This window comes from Panthera onca, chromosome B1 (genome assembly GCF_046562875.1).
Source record: "Panthera onca isolate mPanOnc1 chromosome B1, mPanOnc1 haplotype 2, whole genome shotgun sequence".
In the NCBI taxonomy this organism is placed as follows: Eukaryota; Metazoa; Chordata; class Mammalia; order Carnivora; family Felidae; genus Panthera; species Panthera onca.
In genome coordinates this window covers 77,599,062-77,623,340 of record NC_138342.1, presented here as the reverse complement: position 1 = coordinate 77,623,340, position 24,279 = coordinate 77,599,062, and the positions used below count along the sequence as shown (strand labels likewise).

The following is a 24,279-nucleotide window of genomic DNA, read 5'->3' as shown; positions in this document are numbered from 1 at the left end:
TCTGTCTCTGTCTCTCTCTCTCTCTCTCTCTCTCTAAAAAATAAACAAACATTAAAAAATAAAAAAAATGATGTTGAATAAATGAGTGATTTTTATTTATTTATCTTTTTAGAAAGAGAGAGAAGATGAGTGGGGGAGAGAGGCACAGGGAGAGATAGAGAATCTTAAGCATGCTGCATGCTCCATGCTCAGCATGGAGTCCAATGCAGGGCTTGATCCCATGGCCGTGGGATCATTACCTGAGCCAAAATCAAGAGTTGGATGCTCAACTGACTGAGCCACCCAGGTACCCCAATAAATGAGTGATTTTTAATTTGAACCCAAAATACTTAGGATTAAAATACATAAGACATATTTAATCTGAAATGTTTCTTTCAATTTGTAAAAATGTACATAAAAGTCACTCAGTAGACTGAAGAAATAGAAATCACAGAGGAATTCAGACATATAATAGAGCTCTCATACATTCATCAAGATATTTAATGAAAAAGTGCATTTGTCTTATTGGTCAGTTGCCTAATAAAGAAGTAATGCAACATGATTCTTTTTCTTTTTTTTTTTTTTACTTTTTTTTTTTTTTTTTTTTTTTTTTTTTTAGAGACAGAGAGACAGAGCACTGGTCGGGGAAGGATAGAGAGAGAGAGAGGGAGGCAGAATCCAAAGCAGGCTCCAGGCTATGAGCTGTCAGCACAGAGCCTGACGTGGGGCTTGAACTCACAAACCATGAGATTATGACCTGAGCCAAAGTCAGACGCTTAACTGACTGAGCCTCCCAGGCGCCCCAATGCAACATGATTCTACATATAAATTCTGTTTGTGATTTTCTCAGCAGAATAAACTGGTCTGAAAAAGTAACAGAGATATTTCAATATCTGTTAAGACAATGAATGCATGACAAACTTAACACTTCCTTTGTTCATGATAGCATTAAATAAAGGAAATTTATTCCCAATGTTAAATTTGTAGCCAGTGGTGTGGTTAATTAAGAGAAAATGTCAATGGAACTTAACATTGTCACAGGATAATGGTTCCTGCTGCTAGATATATGTCAAGAGAAAGATAAATAAGATGAAGTGATTTATTAAGCAGTGCCACACTCCAGGCAATGCATTTCTAGAGGATTATAGTTATCCTTGGGTGGTGATGTAAGGCAGAGGACTAAAGACTAAGTGGCCTTACTCTTTGAATAGTATAACAATAGTATAGAAATATGGTGCTTGCAGACGGTCCTGCTGACATAGCAAAATTACTTTACATTCAGAAAGAAGAGACCATCATGATGTTAGAAGGATCTCAGGTAGAATCGAATACCATCAACAATTCTTCACAACTTTGCTGATAATTATGTGAATCATACTATTTCAAAATTTGAAAGCCAAAAAAATTAGGATCACCTCCACTTAAACTATATACTTTTCAAAAAATTCCATTTCAGGCAATGAATGATTATTGCTTTAGGAACTTAGTAACTTCTCTCAGCAAAGACTGTATTAAAATAATATTTTGGAAGACATCCAAAAACCTTTTATTCCTTCTCAGTAATTTCAATACTATGATTTATTTTTAGATTGCTCATATTGATCAAATGATATTATAGACAGTTAATTTAGAATCAACCTTGTGAATACTGGAATGGCATATTCTTTGCTTTAACTCACAAATTTAACTCACAATACTATGTGCTTTAGTTTTCTCAAAGTCACAAATTTCACTAGTTACTTGGAAATTGTTTTCATCTTAAAATTAACCTTATATCTGGTGTTATGTATACCAGTGCTGCAATAATACAAACAAATTGGAACGTATACTTACATATATTATTGATAACTTTCCTATACATCCTATATTGTATTTCAAAAGTATCTATAATATAAGCATTACTTATATTTAACAATGAAACCAGAGTTCAGCAATTCTCTTAAGTTTAAAGGAATTCTATCAGTGAATTCAAAATTTTAGCATAGTATTTAAGATAGGTTATATTTATGTATAATAGACAAACTTGCTTTTAGTTTTATAAATACCTTAAACAATTAAATCGTTACTGACATAGCAAAAGAATGAAACTGGACCATTACCTTACACCATATACAAAAATTAAATCAAAATGGATTAAAGACTTGAATGTGAGACCCGAATCCACAAAACTCCTGGAAGAAAACATAGATGGCAAACTTCTTGACATTGCTCTTGGCAATGATTTTTTGGATTTGACACCAAAACAAAGGCAACAAAAGCAAAAATAAACAAGTGAGACTATATCAAATTAAAAGGCTTCTGCACAGCAAAGGAAAGCATCAACAAAATGAAAAGGTAATGAATGTACTGACTGGGAGAAAATAGCTGCAAATCATATATCTGATAAGGGACTAATACCAAAATATATATAAAAAACTCATACAACTCAATAGGAAAAAAAACAATGCGATTAAAAAATGGGCAAAGGATCTGAATAGACATTTTTCCAAAAAGACACATGCAAAGATGCTCAATATCACTAATCATCACAGGATGAAAATTAAAAAACACAATGAGATATCACCTCACACCTGTTAGAATGGCTATTATCAAAATGATGAAAAGATTTGTTGATGATGAAAGGATTGGCAAGGATGTGGAGAAAAGGGAACACTTGAGCTCTGTTGGGAGGAATGTAAATTGGTGCAGCCACTCTGAAAAACAGTATGGACTTTCCTCAAAAAATTCAAAACAGAACTACCATGTGATCCAGAAATTCCACTTCTGGTTATTTATCCAAAGAAAATGAAAACACTAACTTGAAGACATGTATGTACCCCCATGTTCACTGCAGCATTATTTACAATAGCTAAGATACAAAAACAACCTTAGTGTCCATTAAGGCAGATGAATGGGTGAAGAAATACATATATATTAATATATGTGTGTATTTTAAGTTTTAATATATATATTTTTTCCATTCTTTCCATTGTATACACTGGAATATTATTCACCATGGAGAAGAATGAAATCTTGCCATTTGCAACAACATGGATAGACTTTGAGGACATTATTCTAAGTGAAATTAGTCAAACAGAGAAGGGCAAATACCATATGGTCTCACCTGCATGTGGAATCTGAAAAACAAAACAAATGATAGGTGCCTGGGTAGCCAGTTGGTTAAGCATCTGACTTCGGCTGAGGTCATGATTCCACTGCTCACAGGTTCAGGCCCCACATGGGGCTCTGTGCTGACAGCTTGGAGCCCAGAGTGTACTTCAGATTCTGTCTCTGTCTCTCTGCCCCTCCCCTGCTCAAGCTCTGTCTCTCTGTATCTCTCTCTCAAATATAAATAAAAACATTTAAAAATATTTTTTTAAACAAAACAAATGAAAAAAAAAACTGAGCATTCATATACAAAGGACAGATTGGTGGTTGTCAGAGATAGTGTGGGTCAAATGGTTGAAAGAGGGCAAAAGGTATAAACTTCTAGTTATAAAATAAGTAAGTCATGGGGAGGTAATGTACAACATGGTGATTGTAGTTAATCTCATCAAAATTGGGTAACTATGTGCACATATCAACTAGACTTATTGTGGTGATCATTTCACAATATATACAAATTATCAAATCATTATGTTGTATACTTGAAACTAATATAATGTATGTCAATTACACCTCAATAAAAATTGTTAAATATTATTGGTTTCAATACTGGTATTTTGAATGTAATAAACAAAAATTGAAGTATGATCATGATCATGATCATGATCATGATCATTATTATAATTTCAATTCTGGAATGGGTCCAAATGGTTCTAAACTGCCATCAATGGCACTTTGTGAACATTGATTAGTTTTGGAAAATTAGCCTTCTATATGATGCTCATACTCCATTTTGTGCTAATTTAGTTACAGATTTCAGGACATAATTCCAAATACAAAACACATATTTACATAGTTCTTATTAGATTAGCTCCCCTCAATTAAACAATCTTCTTAAAAGAGTTAATATGCAAACTGGAAGCATCCTGAATCAAAATTTGTAATTCCATTCAATTTGGGTGCACTAATTTGTTGTGTTTTTGGCCCTGTTATGCTACCATTTATCACAAATACATGTGATGATGATGTACTTACACAGGAAAAAAATGTTTTAATTTTTCATATCTGGTCAAATGACAAAGTTACTATGAACTTGTTAGTATGTGGTTTTTACTATAAGCACTTTTATTAGCTAGATTAGTTTTCCTAATATATTTCTATATGCCTAATTATAATATGCTTCTTTAAAAGAATCCTTATTTTCTGAGGTAACTGTGAGTGTATAAAGCATTAAACAGTGTGGTTGATTCTATCTCTTGCTGTGGCCTGAAAAAAATGGTGAGGTAATTATAATTATAACGGTGAGTGCCTATTTTATATCATTCACAAAGTTTTAAGTGTTTTATATCCATGAACTATTAAGTTTTCAAACACCTGATGAAGTAGGCAATTATTATTCAGGGAACCGAGGCACCTAGAGGTTAAGCAACTTGTCCAATGTCATATAGCTAGTAAGTGGTAGATACAGGATTTAAAACTGAAATGTATCTCATGGAAACAGAAAGATAAGAAAATATTTCTCTAATTAGATATTGATATTATGGAATCATACAATTTTACAGCTAAAAGAAAAAAAAATTAAATAATCTAGCACTTTATTCTATAGATCAGAGAGCAAAGATAAAGCCAGTTAATTAGACAATTCATTTCTTCCATTGTCACTATGCAAAAAATTGGTTCGTAGTCTGTGTTCCTCATTTTGATAGGTCATGACTTGGTATGTATTTGACTAAATTGCAGTGTGCCAAACAGCAGCATATCTGTCAACCCCAAGCCCATGATGACTTGTGCTTTCCTCAACATGATAATTATGATTCTACGACGGAGCTATGTTTATTAGTCTGTTTCTTTTGTACACTGAAAGCTTCGTGAAGACACACACCATGCTGTCCTACTCATCCTTCTGATTAGACAAATAATTCTTATTTAATATATAAATGGATATTTTCTAGAGAATAAAGAATTTAAAATAGTAAAGGCAGAAGAAATACTTTCAGTACATGCTAACATAGAGCTTTAACAATGGACATAAATATTAACAGCTAGAAAAGAACTGAAGCAGAGAGGACAAACTGTGTGGCTGTTCCAAATGGATTGCTAATTTAGAGTCCAAGAGACAGAGTTGTGAATATAAAGAGACTCTATAAATTTTGGGCACAGCCACAAATCCAAGAGCAATTTTACGGGTCCATAGTGTGGAAATATGGATCATGCATTGGTCTTTTGTTAAATCTCAATATAAAAAAAGAACAATTGTCATCAAGAAATGTAGCTTACAAATAAGAGATGCTATTATATATGATGACATAGGTAACGTGAATTTATACTTTATATTACGCATTGCAATTTCTCTGCCTTAAAATTGTGAACAATTAAAGCAAAGGCTATGCCACATTCGAGAGTATTTAACAAGAGTAGAGGACTTTTTTATTCATCAATATGTAAACCAGAGATGATAGCTGCCTTATAAGTATGCATATTAGAGCTAGATTGAATTCTAAGAGTCTTAATTTTCAAAATATGCTGATACTGTTTTTTAAAGCTGGGATCAATTTCCCATGTTTTTATAACCATCATTATTAAACTTCTAAATACATATCCATAGGTGAATGGGAAATATGATTCAGGTCAAACAAAAATTGAATTTCCAAATTTGTATTCTAAACTGATGGTCTCTATTACCACCCATAGTCTTTTGATCCCAATATTTTAAGTTTGATAAATCCTAAATCACCTTTAGGATACATTTATATTTGGTGATGTCGGAGCCTATTCTTTTTTTTTAATTAAAAAATGTTTTGAAGTTTTACTTATTTATTTTGAGAGAGAGAGAGAGAGAGAGAGAGAGAGACAGAGAGAGAGAGAGAGAGAGAGAGAGAGAGAATAAGCAGGGGAGGGGCAGATAGAGGGAGAGAAAACCCTAAGCAGGCTCCTTGCTGTCGGTGTGGATCCTGATACAGGGCTTGAACTCAGAACTGTGAGATCATGACCTGAGCTGAAATCAAGAGTTGGACACCTAACCCACTGAGCCACACAGTGCCCCTGATCCTATTGTTATGACTTAAGCTGAAGGGTATTGTAATATGATACTGTAAATACTGAGAGCTACAATGATGTCAATGCTATTTTAAAGGACTTGTAACACCTCCTTTTTCATCACTTAAATTTAGAGTTTTAGGGCACCTGGGTGGCTCAGTCGGTTAAGCATCCTACTGTTGGTTTCCACTCAGGTCATGATTTCATGGTTCCCGAGTTTGAGCCTGCATGGGGCTCTGCACTGACAGTGTGGAGCTTGCTTGGGATTCTCTCTCTCTCTCACTCTCTCTGCCCCTCCTGCCCTCTCTCTCTCTCAATATAAATAAACTTTAAAAAAATTTACATTTTGGGGGCACTAGGGTGGCTTAATGGTTGAGCATGTGACTTGGGCTCAGGTCATGATCTCGCAGTCTATGAGTTCCAGCCCTGTGTTGGGCTCTGTGCTGACAGCTCAGAGCCTGGAGCCTGCTTCAGATTCTGTGTCTCCTCGTCTCTCTCTGCCCCTCCCCAACTCATGCTCTCTCTCTCTCTCTCTCTCTCTCTCTCTCTCTCCCCCTCTCTCTCTCAAAAATAAATAAAAATTTAAAAAAATACAGGTTTTTAAAAATACGTTTTTTCTTATAGCACTTTGGAGAAGAAAAACCAACTCAGAATATCTTAAAATCACTCTTCAGGTTTTTTGTTTGTTTGTTTTTTGTTTTTAAGGTCTCTCAGGAAATGACTCCTTTGTTTTGTTAAATACTAAAACAATGCTTTTAATTATTGTTTGCATTCTTTTTTTAATTTTTTTTAAATATTCATTTTTTTTTTTTTTTTTGAGAGAGTGAGAGAGAGAGACAGAGACAGAGTGTGAGTGGGGGAGGGACAGAGAGAGGGAGACACAGAATCTGAAGTACGCTCCAGGCTCTGAGCTGTCAGCACAGAGTCTGACACGGGGCTAGAACCCAGGAACTGTGAGATCATGACCTGAGCCGAAGTCGGATGCTTACCTGACTGAGCCACCCAGGCACCCCCCCTTTTTTTTTTAATGTTTTTTTAATGTTTACTTTTTTTTTTTTAAATTTTTTTTAACGTTTATTTATTTTTGAGAAAGAGAGAGACAGAGCATGAACGGGGGAGGGTCAGAGAGAGGGAGACACAATCCGAAACAGGCTCCAGGCTCTGAGCTGTCAGCACAGAGCCCAACGTGGGGCTCAAACTCACGAACCGCGAGATCATGACCTCAGCCGAAGTCGGCCGCCTAACCGACTGAGCCACCCAGGCGCCCCAGTGTTTACCTTTTTTTGAGAGAGAGAGAGAGAGAGAGAGACAGTGTGAATCGAGGGAAGGACAGAGAGAGGGAGACACAGAATCTGAAGCAGAATTATAGTTTGCATTCTTAAATAGTTCAAAGTAGTCAAGAAAATGTTGTTTACACCAGTTCTTCTTTTATAAGCATTTTATAAGTAGAGATAGGATTTGTGCCTCATTCTTTGGTTACTTTCAACTCTTCAAAAGCCCAGTTTAGCATGAGAAGGGATTTTCTGGCTCAAATCATGAAGAGCTGATATTAAGAAATGAAATTTGGGGGCATATTACATGCACATAATTCATGGAATAATTGCTTAGGAGTCCATTCATTGGAAATGTAAACCAATGGATTCCCATCTTAGCATCATCACATTGTTGTCTAGTCATACAAACTACTAATTCCTCACACCCATAAAAATAGACTTAGAACAGTATCTGAGAATGTGAAAGTTCAACTTTTTTTTTCCTTTAGTGGTGAATTCTGGTGATAAAAAGAAAGAAAATGAGCACCTTGTCATGTTTTAAATCAGCATGGGGAAATTCTCAAGTGGATGCGACAGCTCTCAGAATGCTTGGCGCTCCCTTCGTTAAGGACTGTCAGTCATAGTTAGCAACAACAGAGATGTTGTTTGAACCTAAATAAAAATTACAGAGAGCTTTTTTGAGTTAATATCTGTAAGAACAGAACATAGAAGAAATTTGTCTCTATAGCCCAGTTAGCCTGTCACTGGGAATTACTCTCATTTTCCCTGTGTTCATTAGGGTCAGTAAACAACAGAGCTAGCCAATATCATTTTTGTTATATTCAAATTGAATGTGAAATATCAGATAACATTACAAAGGAATAGCTTTAGCTACCACATTATAAGGTTTGAATCCTTTGGGGTTTTGTGACTAGGACATTGATAAATTTCATATATTTGACATCTACACTATTAAAATGGATGTCTTTTTTGAGTTATTCTTCTATGCAAAGTTTTAAAGAGATGCTCTCTCATCAACAAGCTCTTTAGTTGCTTAATTTGATAGAGAAGAATGTCTGACTCTTCTTTTAATGGAAATGAGAAAGTTGTGATTCTCTGTAACACTACAATCCACCTGGCAGTGGAAAGAACTATTTTCTTCAAAATATTGTTCTGGGATCTCAAAGACCGTGGTTTTCCTCTCCTGTTAACTCTTGTGCAGGAGCCATCAAGCTATCTTCTACTATTCCTAAAGGCCCCCTTTCTATTCATCACTGGCATCTGTGGAGCTACTTGATCTTTAAGAAAGCTATCAAAGGAATTTTCCTTCTTTATTCTTTCCAATAATTCTGTCTGCTCTTCTCATCAAAAGTGTTTTTTGTTTTTGTTTTTGTTTTTGTTTTTGTTTTGGTCCCATTTGGCTGTGGCCGATTTTGCTGGTTCCTAGCATTCCTGAAAGAACTGTGTCTTTCTTATTTATGACCTAGATCTCAAAGCATCTAGGTTGGGCACAATACACAGCATACCCAAGAAATAGTTATTAAACCGGTTAATGTAGTTCATTCCTTGTTTTCCTTTTGTCCCTGGCATATAGTTGGTACTTAATATATGCTTGTTGGTAAATAAACATATGGAATAGCTTCAAATATTTTGCAGGACTATAAATATTCATACTTCATAGATCAGACAAAACCATCTGAGGCAAACTCTGAAATTTCCCTTTGCAAATAAACAGGAAACATAACTACATACAACCACATGTGTGAAAAAGTCACAGAGCACCCCTTGCTCCAGCCCAGATGAAATTGAGAGTCACTGCCCATAAACTAAACATAAGGATCTTCAAAAATCAAACCCTAGTTGTTTAAGTATTTGATTACAGAGAGATGCACATAGACACGGAAATAAAAGAAGATATAAAATGACAACAAAACTTGCATAAAATTGGTCTCTCATTCATGCATTTCACTATCTAATTCACAAGCTCTAATGTTCCAGCCAAACAGATGTACCAAGTTTATCTCTATAATGGGCCATACTGCTTTTGCACAGTTGGATTCCCTGAGCTGTTTTTCCAGAATGCTTTGAAGTTACATATTTTTTAAAAAAGTCAGAATTAGTAAACAACTCACATATATTTAACATTTTTCTTTTAGTGGTCCCTAAATTCTTTTTTCAGAAATTTATGTGATAATACATAAAAATGCTTTTTAGCCCTATTCAATCTTGACTACTGATTCAATAAAGACTGTAATTCTGAATAACAGCTGTACTTCTTAAAAAGACTATGTTTTTATCGAAAATTATACCTAATTTTAACTACATTGCCTGTGCATGGACACTGTCATTGACTGATTCTTTTTTCATAGGCTTTAGGAGCATTTTCTTGACTTATTTTTAATCAAAACGTAAAGATGCTCTCTGTATCTTTTAATGAATTCACCTTTCATTGTTAGGAAGTGGAAGAATAGCAGCATTTCAAAGATGAAGTAGTTAATCATATGCAATTCAGCATTATCCATCACTAAGAATTTGTATAAATGCACAATCAACCTATAGGCTGTACAATTCATTTAAAGGCCCAGTTAGGATGGAAAAGTGCTTAACCTATTTGTATCTTTTGATATCTGTATCATGCTTACAGAACTAGAAAAGCCTGGTAGCCATATGGGTAATTTTACTTATCTTTTTCTCTTTAATGTGCTCCAAAAATTACAAGAATTTGGCTACCTAGAGGCAGAGTTCAGAAAGCATATCAACATCCTCAAAAGAGAAGTTCAATGAATTGGAGACCTTGTTCAAAAGTTCTGTATCTTATCTACTTAATAAAATACATCAGTAGAGACATTCTGAGTAACTTCCTGTTAGGTTTAGGGAGTTTAGACCATTGGGGAACAGATTATAATCTAATAAGCACAATATTGCAGTTAACTCCATTCTTGGTTTAGTTAACAATTTAGCATGTAGTTATTCATTTAGTTGATCGCTTTGCATTTATCAAACAATATATATAAGACCCTGAACTATAGGCAAAGGGACGATAAAGATAAATAAGACACTGTTTTGTGCTCAAAGGACTCAGATGGAGACAAATGGGGGGAGGGGAAAGGCAATTACACCATAGTTTATAAGTGCTATGATAAATATATCTTCAGAAGCATAGAAGATGGTCCTTAATCCCACCAAACATTTCCTAAAAGAAGTGAAAGCAAAGCAAGAATTAGAGGATGCATAGCAACTTGCCACACGAAAGCAGTGAGTGGGAATAGAGATTAAGCAGCTTAGTAATAAAGGCATTTCAGGAACTGAAAAGAGCAGAAGCAATGGCAGAGAGTCATGACACAATCTTGTGTTCAAGGGACAAAAGCTGTTTGGAGTAACTGGAGAATTAAATGTGATGCATGAGTGGTAAGAGATGAGAATTGAGCACCGGACAGGAGCCTACTGGTGGAATATTGTTCATGTTCTAAATAGCTTTTAAACTGTGGGCAGTGGGGAGCCAAAGGAAATATTTGAAGAATGGAAATTATGTGGTTAGCTCTCCCTGATAGAAAAACCTAGCTATAAAGTATGTGGGGCATATATTTGCAGGGGACAAAACTGAAATATAAAGACCTGAGAAATGAGTTAGGCCTAATCTTGAGAGCAGTGTAGACTTCTCTGTTTAGGTGAGACAAGATTTCCACTTCTAGAAATATTTAGAAGGTAAAATTCACAGGACTTGATTATGGTTGGATATAAGGGATAGAAGGAAGAAGAAATCAAAACTATTTTCAAAGTTTCTAACCTGATTATCTGAGTAGTTAGTAATGCATCAGCTTGAATAGAGAATATGAGAGGCTACAAAGCTTTAAAGTATAAAATAAATTCAATTTTTTGGCATGTTGGAATTCACGGTACTTCTGCTATATCCAGAGCAGCTGGATATACAAAACTAAAAGAATGGATGATGCAGATGTGGTGGTCAATTGGATATTGATGGTTATTAAAACCATGTACAGAAAATTGGATGGATTGGGAAGAAGTGAGGTGAAAACAGAGGTTAATTACATCTAACTATACCAACTTCTATTTTTAGTCAGTGCTCATATCTGTCAATGTCTCCTATCTCTCCTCATTTATGGACAACTTTGGCACGTGGCTCATTTTCCTCCAAGCAGACCATAATTGCAGATGGCTCATCCAATGCTCTAGGCTCTGAGTTCCTTGATCAGCTTTAAAGTCTTTCAACAACTCTTAACCTCAGGAATCCATAAATAAAAACTTCAAACTCTCTCACACTGATGTTTCCACTTTTGTCTTTGGCCTCATCAAGAACCCTATTCTCTCTTACTACTACTCTATTACTCTCCAGGCTACTCTTACTGCATTCTCATTATTGGTATTTCTAATTTTTTATTGCTCCATGTACCATAAGAACTACCATTTTAATCATTATCTTTCCAATAATCTAAAATCATTTGCCTTGTTATACATTTTCCATGTGCCTAACTATCCACAGCTGAATCTAATTAGTTTTTGTTTTTTATTTATTTGGTAAATAATTATGTGATCCTTATAGAAGTTATTGTATCTAAGAATTTCATAATTTTTAGCCATTTTAAATCTTGTAACAAAGCCATACGATGGGCACAACCAGTACGTTGCCTGCAAGAGGAACTCAAACTGTCATACAAGTTTGTGATCCCCAATCTGCATTGTAATATTCGTCTGTTTTATTGACTCTTTTTTCTCTTTTTGGAATGCTCTCTATGGAGAAATTAACTATCATGCTGTGAAAAAAACCAAACTATCCCATGAAGAGAGACCACAGAAGAAAACTGAAGCTACAAGCCCTCAGTCAGCATCAGCCACCAGACATGAAAGTGAAATGCACAAGCCTACAGATGAGTTCATCTTCAGACTTTAAGTTGTCTAGTCGAGTCCTCAGACATCACTGAGTAAAGACAAGCCATCCTTTGCTGGAAGTCGAGCTACCCAGCCTGAATGGCAAAGCCTGGCTGTGGACGGATTGGTGACTGCAAGGCGGTCCACCGACAGTGAAGCTTCTTGTCCTCCCGCTTTTAGGTAATTTGGCCTTAAAACTACCTGGGGTATTGTCTGTTGGGGAATTGCCCTCGGCAGGCCCCCTGGGAAAAGAGCCATTAGGGAAGAAAATAAGGTTCCGCAAGAAATTGTGCGGCCTTATGTTTGGCCCTTGCCATCCCCATGGAGACTCCTCTACTTACAGGAAGGATAGCCTCATGCATTTACCAGCAAAGGCGGCCAATGAAGGAGAGACATATGGATCCGAAAGCCCCACTCCGGTAACTAAGGAGTGTATCTATGGACACAGGTCACTCTGACCCCTCGGCCCACCTGTCCCCCAGGAGGCATTCCAGATGATGATTGAACCTAGTCGGTTAAAGCTACAGAATGGTTCATTGGTTCCTAGGTGCATTGTCTCTCTGAGAATGCATAAGGCGTGGGTTTCTAAGGCCCTCTTGGCCCCCTTCTTGGCACCTCGGACCCAGGCGAACCCTTTTGTTCTTTAAAACCACGAATGGTTCAGGGTCATGTCCCTGTAACTGTTCCACTTGAGATGTTGAGAGATAAATGGCCTTTCGTGAAAACAGCAAAGCAAATACTTTATAAATTATAGATAAACATAGATACATAATAAAAACAATAAAAGAAATTAATCAATAAGCAAAGGGCAGGAGGGAACGTTATGACAAAACAATCATGTTATTCCTTATTGAGGGATTATACAAAGGAACAATTTTAGAATTGGGTAATGTTAGAAAAACATAGATGACGTATGTTACAAGGAAATCACTAGCAAATATAATGCCATGTTTACTGCAATAAATCAGCCAGTTCAACACACTGCTGTTGTTTGTGTCCATTTTTATTTTAGTTTTTTATTTTAGTTTCTTATTTTAGCTTTTTATTTTAGTTTTTCATTTTTATTTTTGTTTTGTTTTATTTTCACTTTTTTGCCGATGCCATTCATCCTTAGGGAACCCCTGGACCTGCTGGAGCTGGACTCCGGCAATCCTTCCAATGTCTTGTCTAAACTTCTGACCCACAGAATTGGTAGAGGAACTTGTTATGTAGCTACAGTCACTGGAATATTACCTATAGCAAAGTTTATTGCTAAACCCAGCAAATATCTTTCAAGTCTTAATTTTACTTGATTTTTTGACATATTTAACATAGTCAACCAAACCCTACATATTTAAATACTCTCTTTATTTTGTATGTATATCACTGCATACTATACACGGTACTTGGATCTTTCTCATCATTCCTCATCAGTTACCACGGAAAGCCCATCTACCCATTCCTTTCTTTAGGGCTCTGTCCACGGCCCTCTCTGGGCCAGTGGTCTCAATCAGGAGTATGCAGTTGAGAACGAATACTCAAATTTAATGGAAGATCTAATAGCAAGTGTGAATAAAAAATATGATGCTATTGACAGTTGTAAATATTAAGGCTAAAGTGTCATGTATCTCCATTGTGACACATATTTCTCCTCTTCAATACATCTGACATGTGACAGGTTTGTAAGAAACTATCAATCCCCTAAGTATATTATTATTTCATTCTGTACAATGGCTGTAGTCTCAAATAAGGAGTTCAATAATTATTATTGTATTCTAAAATGGTAAGAGCCAAAGAATTAACTTGACAATTTTAAAGAGTAGGGTAAATTAAATATTGAATAACAAAACAAAGACATTCTTTACATTTCATTGTTACAATGAAATTGTAAGTTAAATCACTGGTAAAGATTATATATTAAGATGAAAAATAAAACAAAATTTCTTATCAGAATCTTAAATTAATCAAAGTTTTTCATTGTCAATGAATATTTTTAATACATTAAACAATGTCTCTGAACAAAGAACAAGTCCTAACGTGTCTTACATATGTAAATAATTAAACAGTATCTGGTCTGGTAGTAAGTTGTTTCATCCTCATAAGGCAAATTCTCAGAATGTCAGAGAAAGAAAAAAAAAAAATTAGGCGGGAAGGAAGGGGAATCTGATCTTGAGTTTCTTGTGAACCTTATCTCTGACATTCATTTCTGGCTTTGTTGATGAAATTGAATCTACATCAAAAGATAATGAACCATTTTTGCAGGACTCCTGCTGTGTTTGAGATCCTCTAGGAAAGATCTGGAAATGTTCTTTTCTGAGCATTGCTGTGAAGACCCTTTAGAACACTTATTGATGTCAGATACTGAACATTCTTAACTGATTCATGGCATTTGAAACATATCCTTTTTTCATACCAAAATGTTTTTTTATTCTCCTTACCTTGCTGTACAAAGGATCCGTAGACAAACCACATGGAGTTGTAGAGAGTAGTAGATGTCATTGATCCCATTTGTAATCGTGGGGGATTAAGCCAATTTAGGAGGTAGACCAGAAGACCCACCAGAAGAACAGTGCCAGCAATGCAAGCCCATAGAGAGAGATCAAATGGTGCGAGACAGGCAAACATATCCACTGTCTTTTCAGCCCTTCGAAGTAGTACTCCCACTGAGTAGTCCATGTAGCGTGTTGTAAAGTCCACCACATTCTCACGATCTGGGGTGATGGTTAAAGCAGAAATCCCTATGTCAGCTCTCTGAAAAATTGAAAAGAGAAAATAATAAATTAACAATGTGGAAAACAATTTGATTTGTGGTGCTTCAACTTGCCTGAAGGAAACGAAAATAGATGCCTCAGGCAACATCTTTAGTCTTTTTATATAAACGGAAAAACACTGCAGATATTTCTTAGAGGAGAACTCTGTATGAATTTTGCATTTCTTACTGCAAATCTTGCCCCACCAGAGTCAGATAAATGACCTTGTTCATATTATCAGTGCATGTGAAATCAATGAAGAATATTTCAAACAGATAACACCTGAAGGAAATTGTCTTCTTTTCTTGAGTCCTTTTTATCAAAGCCGTCATTAACACAGTAACAAAGGCAAAACATATTCTAAGGAATTCTTTCTGAGAAAATATTCCCAAGATATTTTTATTATGTTCTTAAGATGTAAATTATTGGATAACTTATTTAAAAAAAAAACCCTCAACATAGCATTTACTCTTGGTTTAGATTTCTCTGCATCAAAATTTATATTATTGATTTCTAAATGCATTACAGTCAGAACTTTCATATAGCACTGTTATAGTGTCATTTGCCAAAAGTCTCTACTATGATTTTATTGCACAAATCTCAGAAATGTCTTAACAAAAAATGAAAAATTAAGGAGACATAATTCTTCTCAGAGTAACAACTCTTCTTTTCAATGTGTATCTCCCTAGATTCTCAGTGATAGCATTAAAAATGGCAGTGCATGCTATTTTACTGATTTGAAGCACAGAGTAGAATTGTAGGGAGAGCACAGAACAAATGACATATTTAAATTCTATAATATGAGAACACATATTTAAATAACCAGAGGATGTATTTTGTTTGAAATAATGATCCATGGCTGTGATTAAAGCTGTGGAAAGCTCCTTCCAGACAAATAAAAATAATAGTAAATTGTGTGTTGAACATTTTTGCTATTATTTTTCTTCCTTACTTATTGTTTTATGAAGGAAGACAGAAACTGGTTTTATTGCTTTTGGACACCAAACAAAACAGAACAAAATAAAACAAACAAAACAAAAAAGAAACAAAAAAACATGTGAAGTAACATACCAAACGGAATGCTAAACTGGCTCAAATAAATCTAGTCTCTGAAGTAATAATGGCTTCAAAAATATTCTGCATATATTTAAGAATCATGTGCGTTTGTGTGTGTACATATATATGCACATATATGCATATGTTTATACATACATATCAGTCCATATATATTTGTTGCTAAGTCCAGTACTAAATATTTAAATACATTTTCTTATTTAATCCTTACAATATGAATATAATTCATGAATTATGTGTTTTCCCCTTGATTTCATACAGAAACTACAAGAATTGCATGACTTGTTTAGTTCTCATTGTTTATAAGTATAGAAGTCAATACTAAAGCTAGGTTTTTCTTACTCCAAATCAGAGCTCATAACCACTTACCTCACTGCAAAAATCCTTCATTTTCCAAATGATGCATATGGTAGGTGGTTAAGGTAACTGGTTTTAGGACAAGTTTTATCTTAACAGAGTCTCAAATTTTGTGGGTTTTTTTATTGTAGTATTTATATTGCAACAAGGCCATATTAGTATACACACCATGAGCTTATAATTATTAACAGAGAGATATTATACTTAATAACATATTTGAAAATAAACTTTCAGAGAAATAATTATTATTGCTTTCAGGCTCATTTTTATTTATTTATTTATTTATTTATTTATTTATTTATTTATTTATTTTTAAGTAGGTGTCATACTCAGCATGGAGGCCAAGGTGGAGCCTGAACTCACACCCTGAGATCAAGACTGGAGCTGAGATCAAGAGGCGGATGCTTAAATGACTGAGCCACCCAAGTGCCCCTTATATATTTATTTTCTATAGCTAAATATTAGGAATTTGGTCTTTTCAGGTTGAAAAGCTAACCTGGATCCTTATTTCTCCAGTTCTCTCTTTTGTAAACTTCAGTTTATCTATTTGTGAAATGAATGTAACTATATTTAGTGTGACTACTGTGAGTGGACTCATATTATCTTAATCCTAATGGTAATAAACATGTCTCCAAGATTCAATTAGGCTTTCAGAAGTTGCCTTTAGTTTTTCAGGACATTACAGTACTATGGATCAGTAATCCAGCAATTGATGGACTACTGAGCTAATGCATTTTATGACTCAATCACAATCAGAATATTTCACCTATGGAAGAACTTACTGGCAACAAGTTGACTGACTATGTGTAAACTTTCATCAATATTTTTCTAATAATTCAATGTTAACATTTAAATGATCATGAATTGGAATAGTCACATACTAATTCTACTAATAGGTAAGTATCACGAAGTGAATTTGTATAATGGAGAAAAGATATTTAGGGAATAATGTGTGTTTTCTCTTTGGAAAAGGAAACTGATTATATTGTATATGCTAATGGATTTATTAAATATAATAATTACTTGTCATATTTCTACGGAGAACTAACTTCCTAGGTTCTGGTCCAATTTTAACACTTGGCTACTCTGTTTTCAAGGAGAAATTCCCAGTATTCCTGTGGAGGGCATTTCAGAATCATGTGATAAGCTTTTCAAACTGCACAAATACATTTATATACAGACACAATATAAACACATATACACACATTTTCCCATCCCTGAGATATGTATACACCTTTCTAAGAAAGTACTTCATCCTATTCTACAGAATCACAATATTGAGCAGATAATTGTGCTTCATGAGTATGTGATAGTCCTTACTTGTATTAGAATTTTATTGGAGCAGGAAAAAAAAAAGCCAAGAACCACTGATTCAAAAAAGTTAACTTCTTGAATATCTCCAAACTACCAAAAATGATCAGAAACAAATGATCATTCCTATCCTCCCTCCCTGCCTCCTTCACTGTCTTCCTTCCTTTTCTTTTCCTCTTCTTTTTTTTTCACCTTCTCTCCCTCCCTTCCTTCCTTATCACTTATTTATCTAATTATTTACCTGTCTATGTATGCATATATGTCAATTCACTTTTCCAGTTTCTACATTTCAAATCTTTACTGTCATGAAATCTTTAATTTTCTCAGTAACCACCCCTCTCAACTCTTGAAAGATGACCTTAACTGCTATTTTATAAGGAACATAAAAGATATCAGATTAAAATTCAGGCTTATTTCTACCTTCTACCACTCAACATATATCCTGCACCCAGCCTATTCTATTTAACCTCTATTTACAATGAAAGAACTGTCTTCCTTCCAAAAACCAACCCACCTTTAGTAAACTTATCAACCAATTCCCTCTTTCAGATATTTAAACTCCTGTCTTTTATGTATTAAACATCATCCTATCAACTAAATTTCCTATGAAAAGATTCTGTAACTCCTTTGCATTAAAATAAAAACAACAAAAAAAGAGAAAAGTCTGTCCTCCTCTCCTACGACTTCTGAATCCCAGTTATTACCTTTACTTCCTCTCTCTTTTTCCACAATTTTCTTTAAAGATTTGTCTCTATTTCCCAATCTCCTAGTAAGTCTGGGAAGATTCTTTTGTACCCATATTGCTAAGCACTCTATTATTCAAGGGACACAGCACTTCTTACGTTTTGCATTGCTGAGTCAAATGGATACAATTTAGTGCTCATCTGTTTAGGTTTCTTGACAACATTTGGCAATGATGACTGCTTTCTCCATCATAAGCACTCTTTTCCTTAGTTTTCATGACATGACATAAGCTTCTTTTTCAAGCTTATGTTGGCAATCCTCTGGACTTGGTCTTTATAGACTTTTCCCATTTGATCTTTCACCTAGGCAATCCCATTTATATACATTACTTCCATTGCCCCCATTCATACATCAGATTTACAAATTTATATTTCTAGATATAGATCTGAGGTCTGGAGTCCAGAGTGATTTATGTAACTTCATAATTGATACTTCTATTAGAAGTGTCAAAAATACCTCAGATTTAACATGGCCAAGACCATACTCAGGCTGTTCAACTCTAACTAGTCTTCTCTCAGTGTCTCCTTCCTCAATGAGTATCTTTTCACATAAGTCTTAAATCTTGGTGGTTTCATTATCTTTTCCAATCTTACACCTCCTGTCTTATCTGTTACTATTGATTCTACCTCCTGGCAATCCTAATATACATTCGTTTCTCTACTATTGTCAGTTCTCACCATTGCTTTTATGGGCTTCTTAACAGTCTATCTGAAATCTACCTTTTCTTTTTTCTTAATTTCCCTATTGCAGTAAAAGTAATCTTTCTGTTGAGCAAATCTATCTGTCCCTCACACAGCTTAAAGGTTTTCAATGCATTTGCATTGCTCTGAGGAAAAGGATTCAAATCTTTAACATAACCTATACATCTTTAGATAGATTATCCTCAACCTACCTCAATATATATATATATTGGGCTATTTTTCTTTCCAGCACTACTTCCTGATGCATGGTCTTTGTACATGTTATTTCCATTGAATGGATTGTCCTTCCTGAAAATTCTTCAAGTAAACTCATATTCATATTCATAAATCAGCTCAATTATCACTTCCTCGGGGAAGCTATCCATGACCCCCATGATTAGAATAATAATTCTTGTTATTTATACTCAGAAGCCTATATCCCTCACTTTTCTAGCAGTTCTGACAGTTGTAATTTTACAAATATTTGTGTGATCCTTTGAATAATGTCTGACTTTTCTACTAGACTGCAAGCTCCATGACTAGTTTTTATTCTTGTTTTAAATTGACATATTCCTGGTATCTACCACCTTTGTTTGGCATAGATTCATGATCAATAAAAACTTGCTTCACATGTAAATAAAGATGGAACATTCACTGGATGCTTGTTATTCAATTCTTATAAATCTCTTCTATTCTTCAGCATTCCCAACAGAAAGATTTTTACAGAATAAAAACAAAACAGTAATATAAAAATTTGTGAAGTTTTATAGCAGTAATAAAAAATTTGTATCTTAATGAATAATTGCCTCAATAATTAAAATAAGGTTCTTGGTTTATTAATATGTTTCTATTTATGCTGTTTGTCATTAGCTAAGGTAATCAAGAGTCTACTATAGTAGGTTTAATATATTACAAAATATTAATGTATGTCAAATGTTTAATGAATAAGTGATTATTTAAATTTTAGTAAGAACTAACTCTAAAATTGGAATATAAAGAATTTTTTTCAAAATATTCTAATTACACAGTCTAAATGTTTTCATTGAAAGAAGATAAAAGATTTGTATTATTTCAAGTCATGAAAAGGAGATGGGTGGACATTACAAGGGGGCATGGCTAATAAGCCATACAATAATTGAATCTTAGAAGCATAAACTTAGAGAGCTTGGAAAACATTTGTTCTAAATTTAATCTGAAATAAATGGTCATGTCTCACAAATAATTATCTAATTTACGCTTGACCATAATGCTAGGGACATTATATTAGTAATAGTTACACATTTTTTTAATGCTTAGTATATATCTAGTGCCATGTCATATGTTCCAAGTACATTATTTTTTTTAATATTATAAGTCCAATTGCATCTTTTCAAGATGAACAATTTATATTTGACATATTCCAATTAACACAAAGTTTTCATTATATAAGGAACTGATATCTGCTCCCCTATATATCTTCTATTAAGTGTCTTAACGTTGTCATCTATACATCACATTATAAATCTGAATAGATGTACCTAATCTTTCAAATACTTGAAAAGTACTATTTTATTCTCCAATTGGAAATAACTATTTTAACACTAAAAACAATTTGCTTTTACACTCTTCTCAAAATATGGTTTCCATATCCCTCAAAATACTGATCATTTTCTTACAAACATAATCTAATTAATCAATATTTCCTCAACTGATATGAATAATATAGTTTTTGAAAATAAAATTAAAGCTTGGATCATTTTTACTAGGTGAAGTACAACATTGCCTTAAACTAAACTTATGGTCAAACATATTTCTAAATGAAACACTATCAATCTAGAACTTCTCATAAGTCCTATGGAATTGATTTTGAACCAAATGTTGGATTTTATATTTGTCTATCATCAGTTTCATTCTTTGGTTCTTTGGTCTTTCACATCTATTGGAAACATTTTGAATTGTTACCTATCAATCACTATATCAACATTTTCTGCTAGCCTTGGTTCATTTGTATGTCTGAGAAGCAGGCTTTAATTCTTCACCCACATTGCTAGCAAGATATTGATAAAAAATACATGGGCAAATCCCAATCATTGCAATTTGCCTCTAAAGTTCTTCCAACTCTGATGGTAGCTCATTAGTTAATACTCCAAAATGTTTTTTTAATCACCCACAAGTATCCTTTATTATAGTGTAATCCAACAAGGATTCTCTATATAGTTTTTAAGCACTTTGTAAAAGGCATTATTAAACTCAAAATGCACGTGTAACCAGATTTTCATTTTCCAATGATAGTTCATGGTATCAAAAACAAAAATGAACTGCTTACTTATTTTATCACCTATAACACATCAGATCAATAATCCATCCTGTAGTTTTTCAGAGAATAAAATCAAAGTCACTAGTCAAGCAGAACGGATTTTTTTTTTTGTAATTTTAAATATGTCAGTCTCCAACTGTATAACATTCCCCTTTTTCATGTTTTGTACATATTATCCATAGTAACTCATAAGTCACCTCAGAAAATGCACTAATTGCCCTAGGATATCATTCATTTGAACCTAGAAATTTGAACTGATTAAAAGTACATACAATGAGCTTTAATTTCCTTGAGATTCTTTACCCCTTATATCTCCCACCTTAAGGATTTTTTTGCATAAAGTGGAAGGAAAATAGTTATTGAGGAGTTTTGGCACATATTTAACAAGTATTAGGTCTCTCTCTGCATATCCAACTTCTTAAACTATACATTTCCTTCTCTTGCTCTTCAAAAGAATGGACTGATCATAGATTTTTAAAATTTCTTGACAGTCTGCTTAAGTATTATTTTATATTCTTTGGTGTTCAAATAGTGTTTTAGTGTAAAAATTCTAAGTTTGCTTGTGAGAAAGCAGATGTTAAAGAAATTCTAAAGGACGAAGAAAAGAAAGGTGATGAAAAGAAAGAAGAATGTTATCTTTCATCTTCAGCTAAAGATACATGACATGACTTTGGGTAAGTAGCCAAGCTTTCATCATTTGAAGATTACTCATCTGTACAATAAATGGATTATAACTGGTAATATAAGAGCCCTTTTAACTCTGAAATTTTAGTGCTAAAAATTATTTATTGAGACCTTATTATATAATTATTCTATGTTTGTTAATAGAGGAATATATGTGTTTTGGTTCTAAAGACTTTAAAGTTTCGAGGAGAAGATGGCTGCATAGGAGGACGCTGGGCTCACCGCGTCCTGCTGATCACTTAGATTCCACCTACACCTGCCTAAATAACCCAGAAAACCGCCAGAAGACTAGCAGAATGGAGTCTCCGGGACCAAGCGCAGACGAGAGGCCCACGGAAGAGGGTAGGAAGGGCAGCGAGGCAGTGCGCGCTCCATAGACTGGCAGGAGGGAGCAGGGGCGGAGGGGTGGCCTGCAGGCCAAGCAGAGACCCTGAGTCTGGCTTGCAAAAGCGGAGGGGCCGGACAGAGTGTGTTTCGACAGTGAGAAGGACTTAACATCTGGAAGGTTATAAGTTAACAGCTCTGCTTGGAGAGCAGGAAGGCTGGAGGACAACGGGAGGGAGAGTTGCTGAGCCCCGGGAGGACAGAGCTCAGTTTGGCAGGGAACAAAGGCGCTCGCCAGTGCCATCTCCCTCGCCCATCCCCCACCCCAAATCCCAAAGGGAACCAGTTCCTGCCAGGGAACTTGCTTGTAGCTCACAAACACCAAATGCTGTGCTTCTGAGATCCACACCTCTGGCAGTGGGTCTGACTCCCTCCTGCTGCCACAGGGCCCCTCCTGAAGTGGATCACCTAAGGAGAAGTGAGCTAAGTCTGCCCCTCCTGCCCCCGTGCACCTTGCCTACCCACCCCAGCTAATACGCCAGATCCCCAGCACCACAAGCCTGGCAGTGTGCAAGTAGCCCACACGGGCCACGCCACCCCACAGTGAATCCCGCCCCTAGCAGAGGGGAAGAGAAGGCACACACCAGTCTGACAGTGGCCCCAGAGTTGGGCTGGGGGCAGACATCAGGTCTGACTGTGACTCCACCCACCAACGCAAGTTATTCAAGACAGCACAGGGGAAGTGCCCGCAGTCCCGCACTACTCCAGTGACTATCCAAAATGACCAAACGGAAGAATTCCCCTCAGAAAAACGTCCAGGAAATAACAACAGTTAACGAACTGATCAAAACTGATTTAAACAATATAACAGAAAGTGAATTTAGAATAATAGTCATAAAATTAATCGCTGGGCTTGAAAACAGTATAAAGGACAGCAGAGAATCTCTTGCTACAGACATCAAGGGACTAAGGAACAGCCAGGAGGAGCTAAAAAATGCTATCAACGAGTTGCAAAATAAAATGGAGACAACCACGGCTCGGATTGAAGAGGCAGAGGAGAGAATAGGTGAACTAGAAGATAAAATTATGGAAAAAGAAGAAGCTGAGAAAAAGAGAGATAAAAAAAAAATCCAGGAGTATGAGGGGAAAATTAGAGAACTAAGTGATGCACTAAAGAGAAATAATCGACGCATAATTGGTATCCCAGAGGAGGAAGAGAGAGGGAAAGGTGCTGAAGGTGTACTTTAAGAAATAATAGCTGAGAACTTCCCTGACCTGGGGAAGGAAAAAGGCATTGAAATCCAAGAGGCACAGAGAACTCCCTTCAGACGTAACTGGAATTGATCTTCTGCACGACATATCATAGTGAAACTGGCAAAATACAAGGATAAAGAGAAAATTCTGAAAGCAGCAAGGGATAAACATGCTCTAACATATAAAGGGAGACCTATAAGACTCGTGACTGATCTCTCTTCTGAAACTTGGCAGGCCAGAAAGGAATGGCAGGAGATCTTCAATGTGATGAACAGGAAAACTATGCAGCCGAGAATCCTTTATCCAGCAAGTTTGTCATTTAGAATAGGAGAGATAAAGGTCTTCCTAAACAAACAAAAACTGAAGGAATTCGTCACCATTAAACCAGCCCTACAAGAGATCCTAAGGGCGATCCTGTGAGACAAAGTACCAGAGACATTGCTACAAGCATGAAACCTACGGACATCACAATGACTCTAAACCCATATCTTTCTATAATAACACTGAATGTAAATGGACTAAATGCGCCAACCAAAAGACATAGGGTATCAGAATGGATAAAAAAGCAAGACCCATCTATTTGCTGT

The 24,279-nt window shown here is 35.2% G+C and overlaps 1 protein-coding gene across 3 annotated transcripts in view; it reads right to left on the bottom strand.

Annotated features, from left to right (window-relative positions):
• GRID2 (glutamate ionotropic receptor delta type subunit 2) overlaps positions 1–24,279 on the bottom strand; it is a 1,486,895-nt gene that overhangs the window by 319,087 nt on the left and 1,143,529 nt on the right. For all 3 annotated transcript variants that reach the window (XM_078445882.2, XM_078445880.2, XM_078445881.1), the window contains exon 11: positions 14,657–14,969. In XM_078445882.2, the coding sequence (XP_078302008.1) occupies positions 14,657–14,969 (313 nt within the window). The remainder of the gene's footprint in view (positions 1–14,656; positions 14,970–24,279) is intronic.